This window comes from Phascolarctos cinereus, unplaced genomic scaffold, assembly GCF_003287225.1.
Source record: "Phascolarctos cinereus isolate Bilbo 61053 unplaced genomic scaffold, phaCin_HiC Scaffold_4;HRSCAF=312, whole genome shotgun sequence".
Classification (NCBI taxonomy): Eukaryota; Metazoa; Chordata; class Mammalia; order Diprotodontia; family Phascolarctidae; genus Phascolarctos; species Phascolarctos cinereus.
The window spans coordinates 154,669,296-154,682,175 of record NW_027555847.1 but is presented as its reverse complement, the minus strand read 5'-3'; the positions used below and the strand labels follow the sequence as shown (position 1 = coordinate 154,682,175).

Genomic DNA, 12,880 nt, shown 5'->3' with positions numbered 1-12,880 from the left:
TGCAGAGAGATTGCATTCTAGGCAAAGTTCAGTTTTGTTGCTGTTCAGATTTTGTGACAGGCCCTTCTGTCTTCCACCAGCTCTGTCCAAGTTCATGTTCATTGTTTCCATGATACTATCTATCCATCTCATCCTCTGCTGGTCCCTTTTCCATTTGCCTTCAATATTTTCCAACATCAGGGTCATTTCCAATGAGTCCTGTCTTCTCATTATGTGGCCAAAGTATTTAAACTTCAGCATCAGCATTTGCCAGAGCAATATATGATAAACTTGAAAGGGAGGGTGGAACCAGATTGCCACAGGCTTTAAATGAGAAACAAAGAGTTTTTATGTAATACATAGGCTTTCTATAATAATACACAGTGGGTTATGTAATATTCAAGATAGTAGACCACATTCAGAAGGTTGGGGTTTTTTTAATATGTTCTTTTGTTTTTATTTTTCTTTATCTAATGAAAAGCTTGAAATCATAGCATCTATATGCTATGCACGAAAGTCGTTTCTGATCCTGCCACCAGGTGGCAGAATCAGCAAATCATCTTGAGAACTGAAAAAAGGTGGAGCTTTCTTCTGTATTTCAGGCTGATTCTAAGTCCTTCCTACTGCATCATAGAGTACACTGTATCTCCATTGTCATACATTATTATTCACCTGGTAAAACTATTCGTTTAATAGTGTTAACCATAAATGGAGGAGAGAGGTCCTGGAAATTCCCTCCCTTGAAACAGATTGGTAACCACTGTACCAAATCTCAGAGATTTGTCTTGGGCACAGAGAAATGTCCACACAGTACTGCATGTGTGCCTGAAATAGCATTTAGACCCAGGAGTTCCTTATTCCAATGCCATTCCTCTAGCCTCTTACCCATACTGCCCTCTTATATGATCTTTACTGTCTTTTTCCTTTCTCCAAATCTGGAGATCCCACTTCAATTGCTTTTATCAATTCTCTTTAGATTTTTCATCTGATGGGTCATAGATTTTTGCAGGTCAAAAGAAATTGAAGGTTCTACTAAGTCCCATTAGTCAGAAGTTCAATTGTTCTTGCTTTTTTTTTACACTGATTTTCCTTTTGAAATCTCTCTTTTTGTTATATTAAGGAAGAAGATATCAAGAACCAGAATGGGTCAGGAAGATATTCACTGAGAAATCGTAATGAACAAAATGGGAATAGGATAAATGTCCACCAGGTATGGTATGATTTTTGTTGCTGTTGAGGAAAGGCACCAGCTACAGTGACTACTATTGTTGGTTCATAGGCACAAAAGTGATGGGTCACTTATTAATCTGGAAGAGAGGAAATGTACCTCAATGGCATTTTTGCCATAGTCAAATCTAGGGTCAGTCTCAGCATTAAGGAGACCTGGATTATAGTCCTATCTCTGACATCTACTGGCTGTGTGGCCCTGGCCAAGTCAGCTTACTTAGTGCCTCCAGCAACTCTGAATATAAACTGCCGAAGAACTGTATTAGGAGTTTTCCACACTGAATTCACAGATCTGTTTAAAAAAACTAAAATGTGTAAGACAAAAGGGAGAAAATAGTTATAGATGATTGTACCAACTTCTCCTAAACTGTAGAAATGCAAGGCAGAAGAGTAATGGGATCATCATAGTCTTAGAGCTAGAAGGACTTGGAGGTCACCTGGTTCAACCCCCTTATTTTACAGATGAGGAAACAGGCCCAGAGAGGTGCACTTATCCATTTAAGAATGACCATAGTCAGAATTTGAACACAGTGTCTTTTGACTCCTGATCTAAAACTTTTTTCTATTGTGATGGTGCAGTGCCTCTCATTTTTCTGGGACACACCAGCAATTCCCTTCTTCCAAGTCTCCCTTCTCAAGACAGGAAATGTTAGCTTAAGTTATAGAGCCTGGAGTCCAAGTAAAATATAGATCTTGTTAGAATTTGTAAGCATTTGATAGACTGCATCAGCTTCATGGGTTAAGACTGGTAGAGGAGACAACAGAACTATATAGCATATAACATGATGGGCAGCTAGGTGGCAGTGATAGAGTGCTAGGCCTGGAGTCAGAAAGTTGTGAATTTAAATCTGATCTTAGACACTGCCTAGCTGTGTGACTCTGGGCAAGAAAGCTCCAAATAGGGTCACAGAGGAGGACGCCACTGAACAACTCTGATGTAGAAAGGAAGCAGTTCAGCTTCACCTTCCTTCAGTATCAGCATCAAGATAAAAACATTCAGGGACTACTAGGTGGCTCGGTGGATAGAGTACCAGCCCTGGAGTCAGGAAGACCTGAGTTCAAATCCAGCCTCAGACACCTACTAGCTGTGTGACCCTGGGCAAGGCACTTAACCCTGTTTGCCTCAGTTTCCTCATCTGTAAAATGAGCTGGAAAAGGAAATGGCAAACTACTACAGTATCTTTGCAAAGAAAACCCTAAAAGGGGTCATGAAGAATCAGACATGACTGAATAACAACAAAAAGTGGGGATACTCTGACAGGAACTCTATGAGTCACAAATGACATAATGCATGGAAAGTGCCTCCACAAAAAAAAATAAATAAATAAAAGCATCATTCACTCAATGACCACATCACAGTATCACAGTAGTTTGTTGCTACTCTATTTACTCACAACTAAGATAATTTAAACATGTCCCTTCCTTCACAGAGGTTATGGTCTACCCATAATGATATGTACAAATATGATAATTATGCAATACTCCTAAGGAATTGTTCAAGTATTATAACCCCTGTTTTATTTTATTATCTCCCTATTATAACTAAGAAAACTGAGGCTTAGGGAGGTGGTGATATACGCTTGGTCACTTAGCTAGTTAGTATCTGAGGTAGAATTTGAACCCAGCTCTATAAGTCAGTCTAGTCTAATGCTCTCCATTCTACTCTACTCTATACACTGTTCAATATATACCACATACTATGTATACTATGTTATACTAATTAATAATCATCAGCAAACATTTATTAAGCATCTATGTGCTAACCACTGTGCCAATCATTAGAACACACTGTTCTATACTATGCTAACTAAACCATATAATATAGTACATTAACTTTACTATACTATACTATACTATACTATACTATACTATACTATACTATACTATACTATACTATACTAACTATACTATAGTTTACTTATACTATACTAAATCTACTTAGTATACTCTGAGGAATAGACTTTTGTTGCTTGAGCCTGTCACCTTACTTCCTGGACTTCAGTTTCCTTATGTGAAACAAGTGTACTAGATTATATATTCCATCTATTGAAATTCATCAGAAAAACACATAATCCACTCCAGTGAGGACCTACCATTGTGCTAGGCTCAAGGGTACAAAGACAAAATGAAAAATTATTTAAATTAAATTATTCCCACCCTCAAGAAGTTTATAATCTGAGAATGGAGGAGGGGGACATTTAATAATAATAATAATACTAAAAAAAATAAATAATAGCATTTATATAGCTCTTTAAAATTCACAAAGAGTTTTACAAATATTGTGTCATTGGAGCTTCACAAGGATTATTATTATCCTCATTTTACAGGTGAAGAAATTGAGGCAGAGAGAGGTCATATGATTTGCTAGAAAATGTTTAAGGCTAGATTTGAACTCAGTTCTTCCTAACTCCTAACTATCCGCTGTGTCACCTAGCAGATAGGAAAGAGCACTAATAATGAGGCGGATTAGAAATGCAGCACATGAGCGGTAGCTAGGTGGAGCAGTGGATAGAGCACTGGCCCTGGATTCAGAAGGACCTGAGTTCAAATCAGATCTCAGACATATAACACTAGCTGTGTGACCCTGGTCAAGTCACTTAACCCCATTGCCTAGACAAAAAAAAAGGCATCCATAAAAAAAATAAAAAGAAGAAAGGTGGCACATGAGTTGGACTTTGAAAGAAACCAGATGTATGGATAGATAGATAGATAGATAGATAGATAGATAGATAGATAGATAGATAGATAGATAGATAGATAGATAGATAGATAGATAGATAGATATAGGGCATGGGGTAAGTTGAAGATGAAGGGGTGATATCTGGAGAATAAAATTAAGGGGTAAGAGAGGATTATACTAGGAGAAGGAAAAAGGGAGAGGTAGAATGGGGTACATTATCTTGCACAAAACAGACAAGAAAAGGTTCTTACAGTGGAGGGGAAACAGGGGAAGGTGAGAGGAAATGAGGGAATCTTATTCTCATAGGATTTGGCTTAAGGAGGGAATAACATACACACTCAATTGGGTATGGAAATCTGTCTTACCCTACAGGAAAATAGGGAGGAAGGGGACAAGAGAGCAGGGGGATGATAGAGAGAAGGGCAGATTGGGAAAGGGGTAATCAGAAGGAAGTACTTCTGAGGAGGGACAGGGCCAAAAGAAAGAATAGAATAAATGGGGGGCAGGATAGGATTAAGGGAAATAGAGTTAGTTTTTTACAACATGTCTACTATGGAAGTGTTTTGCATAACTGCGCATGTATGGCCTGTATTGACTTGCTTGCCTTTTCAATGAGGGTGGGTGGGGTGGGAGGAAGGGAGAAAATTTGGAACCCAAAGTTTTAAAAACACATGTTTAAAAAAAATGTTTCCACATGCAACTGGGAAATAAGAAATACAAGAAATGAGGTACAGAAATCTATCCTGCCCTACAGGAAAATAGAAGGGGAAGGGGATAAGAGAAGAGGGGGAGAGATAGAAGGGAGGGCAGACTAGGGGAAGGGGTATTCAGAATGCATGCCATCTTGGGGTGGGGGAGGGGAGATGGGGTGAACATTTGGAACTCAAAAACATGTGGAAGTGAATGTTGAAAGCTAAAAATAAATAAATTTATATATATATATGTGTATATATATACATATATACACATATATACACACATATATACATATATACGTATATATACATATATACACATATACACACACACACACACATATATATGTGTGTGTGTATATATATATATATATATATATATATATATATTGAAGAAAGAAACCAGAGGCAGAGTTGAAAAAAGAATGCCTTCCCACCATGGAGGAAATCTTGTGCAGAGACACAATGACAGGAGATAGAATGCCCAGCTTGGGGAACCACAAAGGCTAATTTAACTGAAATATAGAGTGCACAAAAGGGGGTCATGGACTTGACCCAAAATAGAGAGTTTGAATGAGAGTCAGAATTGGTAGAACAGGTTAGGATGCTTTCTTATCCAAGGTGGGTGGGAGGACACAGATGAGTGTGACTGACATTATGGTAGAGTTGTTTCTGTGGTTCAACACTATAGGAAAACTCCCAGTAGGGAAAAACTCCTAATTCAAACAAGCACCAGCTCTGAACCTTAGAGAGTTGCTTGAGCCATTAAGACAGAGGTTAAGTGACTTGCCCAGGGTCATACAGCTAGTGGGGGGTGGGGGGGAGGGGTAGTGTCCAGTTCTTACTTCTGTGGCCAGCTTTTTATATCCACTATGCCATGATGCCTCTCAAAAATTCTATCTTCTTTTTTCAAGGTTTATTTTTATTTTATTATAAAAAAATACAGATTCCAAAGTTGGGTGGTGATGGGTAGTGGGGAAAGGGCCAGAAGTAGGAGATCCCACACAATAGGCTGGAGGAAGAGGCAGAGGAGAACTGAGGAGGATATTCAATGTGGGAGACCACCAGAAAGGGGATGGGGCAGAGCACACCTGGCAAACCAGACCTTGGTAGGGGAAATCATTTTCCCTAAATTCTCCTTACAAATTTTTCCTCTCATTGTGTCCTCAGGGCCTTGTTATTAATATACATTATATGTTATATAATATATATATGTATGTATATATACACACATAGATTAAGGAAAGAAAGATAGAAATATGAAATCTGTATAAATGTGTTTACTCCATTAAAATGTCTGAAGGATTTTTTTTTTAAATTTTTGTCTATCTATTTTCCTTAGAAACTATTATGGGTGGAGGGAGGGCACAGATGGAGGAGAAACAGACAAAATGTGCTTATTGCAAGTTATAGCTTCTAACCCCTGGGAAAAGGAAGAGAGAAAGAGAAAGGAAAAGGAAAGAAAAAGGAAGGTGGAGAGAGAGAGAGAGAGAGAGAGAGAGAGAGAGAGAGAGAGAGAGAGAAGAGAGAGAGAGAGAGCGCTCCAAGTTCATTCTCAGCATTACATTAAAAATAAAAATAAATCTCAGTTTATGCCTGAGGGATCTATTTACAGAAATATAATGTCTGCTCCCTTCCTCAGAGACAGATTAGAAGTCATTTGATTCATTTAGATTCATTTGCATTTGGGAAAAAAAAGGAAAGAAAGAAAGAAGCAACAGGGTCCTTAATAAAAAGGTGGGGTGAATGGGTGGATGGGTGGATGGGGTGGATGGGGTGCCGAATTGTGGCCTGGTAGAGGGATTTGTTAGCTTTTCCTTTTTTTTTTTTTTGGCAATTAAGTGACTTGCCCAGGGTCACGTAATGTGTGTCTGAGACACATTTGAACTCAGGTCCTTCTGACTCTAGAACCAGTGCTCTATCCACTGTGCCACCTAACTGCCCCTAGCTTTTCTCTCTGGGACCTGCAGGAGACTCAAGCCTGCACCAAGGCTAAGAACTGGAAAGGGAGACAGAGACCAGGGTAAGAAATGGGGAGGAGGCTTTGTCTCCTCCAAAGAGGGCAGTAAGGGTCATTTTTGTTTCCTAAGCCTCCTTCGAGGGGCCAGTGGCTTCAGATGAGGATCTGGGTCAGCACAACATCTGGGGAGATCGAGAGCGGCCTTGTTTCTAGGCTCTTGCCTCAGACTCTTGGCTTCCAGTGGGGATAAGAAGAGGGAACTAAGATAACAAGTAGGGCTATCCCTCCTAAAGTCTACCAAAATGTGCATGTCCCCAGGGGGTGCTTCCACCTTCACCCCAGTACTGTCCCCCAGAAAAGAAAAAACCCACAGTCCTGGAGCCAAACCTAAGAGATCCCAGATGGTCCATTGGAGCAGCCATGACCTTACTTGATTGGGGTGTCAAGGGAAGATAAAGCCAGAGATGGATGCTAGAAATCAGGAGTTCCCCTATGACCCATGGGGAAAGACCACAGTGGGAAGGAGATAGGCCTGGAGCTTCCCCAGAATTGTGGACTCAGGATACATGTATTTGAGTGTTTTGGTGGAGTACTGAGTAGAGAAGGTGATGAATAGATGCTGGGGGGAGGAAGAAAATTAAAAATTCTATTTTCTTGCACAAAGAAGCTGGGAGTAGGGACCAGTTTTCTAACTACCTATGTCCATAAGAACAGAGGTAATTCACCACTGCTGGCATCTGGGAGAACTCTTTAAAACACCAACATCTTTTACAATGGTTGTAGTGTTGGGAGGAACAAAAATCCTTCTGAAAAGCGTAGGAATAAATTTAACCTTGAGAGGGCCAAGAGGGTACTCGGTCTGTCCAAATAAAAGAAACTCTATAATATCTTGGAAGGATATACAAGGCAGCTAGGTGCTTCAGTAGATAGAGTGCTAGATGTGGAGTTAGGAAGACCTGAATTCTCAAGTCCAGCCTCAAACACTTAATAGCTGGTGTAGCCCTGGCGAAGTCACTAGACCACTGTCTGCCTCAGTCTACCATTGGGGATAATAGCACCCACCTCCCAGGGTTGTTGGGAGGGTTAGATAATATTTGTAAAGCATTTCACTAATAGAAATTTGAGCAATTGTTATTTAAAAAATTATTTATTCATTTATTTATTTATTCTGTAATATACTATCTCCAAGGGCCATTATCTAGAGAGGCCTATGGATCAACAGAGCCCAGGTACCCTCCAACCAAAGTAAAATCAGCACTGACCTCTCAGACCTTTGGAAAATAACCCATGTGAGTTGTGCCAATATTTAAAGGGAGGTTATAATAATTCTTGTGGCGAAGACTTTGATTTGATTGGCACAAACATCCTTAGAACCAGATGATGGAATGAAATGGCTACAATTTCGATTGGATATACAACAGAAGAGTAAAAAGTATACATTATTCCTTCCTTTAAAGTATACATTATTCCTACATTTATGAGAAAGAGTGAGGAAAACGGTGGATTCTGGAACATTTTGTGTTGGAAAAAAGCACATAATAGGTGGCCAAGAATTGCTCTCATTTTGAACTAACAAATTTAGGTTTAAAAATGAATCAAATTCTTGAACAATCAGATATCAGAATAATTCTCAACAGAGGAAATGGAAAACCCATTCGACTTTTTCTATTCTTTTTCAGCTTCTGTTTTAACATCTATTTAATTTCTCTTCCTCCTACTTCCTGCCCTGAATTGGAATAAAAAAGAAAGAAAAAACAAACCTATGTAGCACGTAGGCATGTTCGAGCAAACCAATTTTCACATTGGTCATGTCCAAAAATGTATGTCTCTTTCTGCATCCATTAGACTGAGAGCTTTCCTTCTATCTCCAGCTCTTACCATAGTGCCTGGAACACAGCAGGTACTTAATAGATGTTTATTCACTGACTAGCAACTTCACCTTTCTATCTGGGAGAGAGTTGTCTTTATTTTTCCCATGTATTTTCTTTTCAGGGGGAAGAACATGTCACTATTGAGCAAGATCTCCCCAAACAGAAAGGAAGCCTAGAGGAAAGTGAACTGACACACCAGAAAGGGTATGACTTTTAGATGTTCAAATGTAACACAAGCTTCCTCGAACCTTTACCATCCCCCAATCCTACTCGCTGACAGGTTTCTTCATGGAACTGAAAGGGCTTCACACACACACACACACACACACACACACACACACACACACACCAGATGGGTCAATGATAAAAGTAATAGGTCATTTTATTTGGCATGTTTGAGGGAAGGATCAATAGGCAAGGCCACATGACCTAATTAGAGATAGCCAACGGAAGGGAGTAACCAGAGGTGTGTATTTTCTATGTTTTTTTTTAACAGCCAGATCACCAGGAGTGAAAAATATATGCACAACATACATTTAAGTTTTATCTGTTTTGTTGACATTTTCTTCATCACTTTCTTAAGTCTACACAATCAATGAAACAACAAATCAGGCTCTGATTTTTAATATTTGTTGATTTCTGAGGTGTAATGACTCAATCAAAAATTTAACAATTTGTTCTTAGAAGTTCACAGCCTCAGTATACCCCTGGGTATACCACTAACCCCTTCACACCAGGGCCAGGACTGACATAAAGCAGAGTTGGGAAGGGTGGGAGACATGATACAACTAAATAAAACTTCTGGCATGATGGTTTTCAGGCCATGATAAGGGGCTATGATTGTCTTACACAAAATTTCTCTCTGGATTTGATGTATGGTTGCCCAATCTTTTACTGGGATGCCTGGATGCATATTTCAGGACAGTTGTAGAGTCAGGGTAACACAAGTATTTGATGAGGATGGTAAAAGGTCCTGCTGAGATGAAGCTGATTAGTTTCCCACCCTTTAGGGTCCCAGACAAGGATATACCAACTAGCTAGTGTGGAATCCAAAATTGTCCAATCTGCAGGAAAAATCACTGAGGCAGAGCTCCAAGCCAATGACACTTTATTAAAGGGTCTGTGGCCCCCTTTAATGAAGTAGACCTCAGATCTTCTCATGATCTGAGATGCCCCTAGTCCCCAGGACCTTACTTATAAGGTTTGATACCCAAATATGCGAAAGAGGCATGGTAAAAGGACAGAATCTCACTAGTTGATAGATCTTGCTCTTGTGGATCAAAAAAAAAATTTTTTTAAGGCAGTTGGGGTTAAGTGACTTGCCCAGGGTTACACAGCTAGTGTTGAGTGTTTGGTCTGAAGCTGGATTTGAACTCAGGTCCTTCTGACCTCAGAGACAGTGCTCTATCCACTGCACCACGTTGAGGATCAAAAATTAAGATGGGCAAAGCAAGAGTCTCTGGTGACCAAGTGGTCATAGATGATCACCTAATCATGTTGGACAAGAAAGGGAGGTCCAGAGGTACAAAAATAAGTTGGGGGACTTTCCAAAGAATCAAGCATCCCCCACACACTGGGTTTGGACATGGAATTTGAGTAAAATAGGATGGAGATATCATCATCAGCATTCTTGTGGTTACACAAGTGAGCTACATAACCAGTAAACAAGTAGTGAATATTACATTAAAGTTTGAGACCCACTATAAAAGCCTACCATAAGAACCTATCTTATCTAATGACCCCTAAATGATTTATGTAAAATATCAAACTAGTTAATACTGATTGGAATAGAGTAGGGGTCTAGAAGTTTCTAACCCTGAGTTTGAAACCTGATTCTGGGCCTCTGACTGTAAACATAAGGAGGTTGGACCAGATATCCTTTAGAGTTCCTTCCAGTTCCACATTTATGATCTTATGACCCTATGAATTAAAATAAGGAGAAAAATCTAACCCACTACCATCCCCTGTAATAGTAGCATATGGCAACCACAGCTTATCACACACCTGAGACCTAAAAACCTTCAGATGGAGTTCAAATTTACAAGTACTTGTCATTGAACATTTACCTTAAATCAATAGAACTCTATTTTGCACCTAGGGCACTATGGTAGTTAGGGAGCCATGGGAGATGGGTGGCATATGTATGGTGCCTTTCTTTAAGGAGCTTATTAGAGATTCAAGCCTTGAAGGGCTTGCAATATAATAATCAAGTTCCAAAATCAATTAGGCATCTGGGAATTTCAAAGGAACTTATTTCCTTCAGTCTCAGGCATGACTGCCATACTTGATGTGTTTGCAGGAAGAGTGGTTTGAGTTCCTTTGCTCTTTCACCAACTCCACATCTCTGAAAGTCACAAAATAATGATCAGAAACTAGGGGACAAATGACTCCGTCCTCTGAAGTCAGACCTATCCACTGATGCAGTCAAGATATATCAATATCTTCTATTTCAATATTGGCCATCCACCGAAATCCCTAGATCTTTTTCCATGGGAACTTTTCTTTTGCCCTGCCTCCAGCTCTCTGGAGTTTTGGCTTTTGGAACCCAAACACAGAAACTTTTATTTATCTCTATTACATTTCATCTTACTTGATTCAACCTGTAATTCTAACCTCTGGAGCTATCCCAATGTGTTAACTATCCCTCCCAGATTCTGATCATTCACAGATGACAAGCATGCCAAGTTGTTGATTAAAAATATTGAGCAGGACAAGGTCATGAACAAACAGATGATCCCTGAGGCATGCCCTTGAAATTTCTTTCCAAGTTTACCTTGACCCATTAACAACTATTCTTTTGGATTTGGTCGATCATTTTTTAATCCATTGGACCATGTATCCATCTAACTCATATCTCTGTATCTTGTCCACAAGAAAAGCTTCAGAGACTTTGTCAAATGATCTGCCAAAATCTAAAATATACAGGGTCCACTGTATTTCCCCAGTCTACCAGTTCTATTTAGGGTTTTGTTGGGGTTTTTTTGGTTTGTTTTGGTTTGTTTTTTGGGGTTGACAGGGGTTGTCATTAGGGGAATGGGGAACTGATTGGACCTGTGATTTCAATGCTATATGTAATCCCCAGTAAGGAAACTTCTACCAATTCAGATCAGTACCTGCTCTGCACCTTGTGGTCTTACAGAGTTGCCTGAAATTCACAGAGAGGTCAAGTCTTCCCCAGAGTATGTGACTTGATCCATCTCCATGATTCCAAGGATGATTCTCAGCCCACTATATGACTGCCTGTCTTGCCAATCTAAGGTAAATGAGATTGGTGTGACCTATTTTTCTTAATGAAATCATGCTGGCTTTTTGTGACTACTATTTCCCTTTCTAAATGCTAATGAACTTTCCCTTCAACATGTTCTAGAATTTTGCCAAAAATAGAAATCAGGTCCATGTTTTGCATACTCATCCTCTTTCCTTCTTTTGAAAAACAAGTTAATATTTGTACTTCTCCAGAATCATGCCACCTCTTCCATTCTCCAGGATCTTTCATAGATTTCTAACACAAGCTCAGTAATCATATTTTCCAGTTCTTTCATCAATTCAAGCTAAAGTTCATACAATTAAATACTGTCTTGCAATCTCAGTTATTTCAGGTTTCCACTCATTTTTAAAAATTCAGCTCCTTACACTGTCATCTCATCTACCTTTCAATTTCCTCATCTCAAAAAATAATGTTATTTTTCAATAGTTTTTCAGTCATGCCCAACACTTCATTGCCACATTTGGGCTTTTCTTGGCAAAGATACTGGAGTGGTTTGCCATTTCCTTCTCCAGCTCATTTTACAGATGAGGAAACTGAAGCAGACAGGGTTACTTGACTTGGCCAGGGTCACATAGCTAGTAAGTGTCTCAGATCTTCCTAAATCCAGGCCCAGCACTCTATCCATTGTGCTACCTAGCCGCCCATCATGTTATATGCTACAGAGTTCTATTATTATCTCCTCTACCAATCCCCAATCATAAAGCAGCTCCTTGCAAAAAGAGATTGTTTTATTCTTTTTGCTTGTATCCCCAGTACCTAGCATAGTGACAGGCACAGAGCTGGTATTTAAATACTTGTTGATTGATTTAGGTATTCCATAAACTCCATATGGTCTACAATACCTTAAAGATCTCTGATTTTATGACACACATGAAACCCTACTTAAAAGCACTTCATCTTTAAATTTGAAGTTACTGAAAACAAATTTTTATTTTTGAGACTTTAGAGGGGCAAATTTCTTGACAGCCCTTGAGATAACTGGAGAGCACCCCAGGGCATTACAAAACCAAGGTTGAGAAGCACTGCACAGAAGCCAAAACATTCTCATCATGTATCAACTTTCAAGGACATTTACCCAGAGAAATCTGAGCTTCCTTTCCAATTTCATTTTACCTTAAGATTCTTTGAAACACTGTAAAACTCTAGAGGTTGAGAAAGTCCCTTGAATGGCAAAGAGGCACTCATGTTTCAGCTAATGTT

General features: G+C 39.3%; 1 protein-coding gene across 1 annotated transcript in view; it reads left to right on the top strand.

The window, feature by feature from the left end:
* Positions 1 to 12,880, top strand: part of SLC28A3 (solute carrier family 28 member 3) — a 104,555-nt gene that overhangs the window by 32,536 nt on the left and 59,139 nt on the right. Inside the window, exons 2-3 of the mRNA XM_020967003.2 lie at positions 1,100 to 1,189; positions 8,534 to 8,616. Of these exons, the coding sequence (XP_020822662.1) occupies positions 1,100 to 1,189; positions 8,534 to 8,616 (173 nt within the window). The remainder of the gene's footprint in view (positions 1 to 1,099; positions 1,190 to 8,533; positions 8,617 to 12,880) is intronic.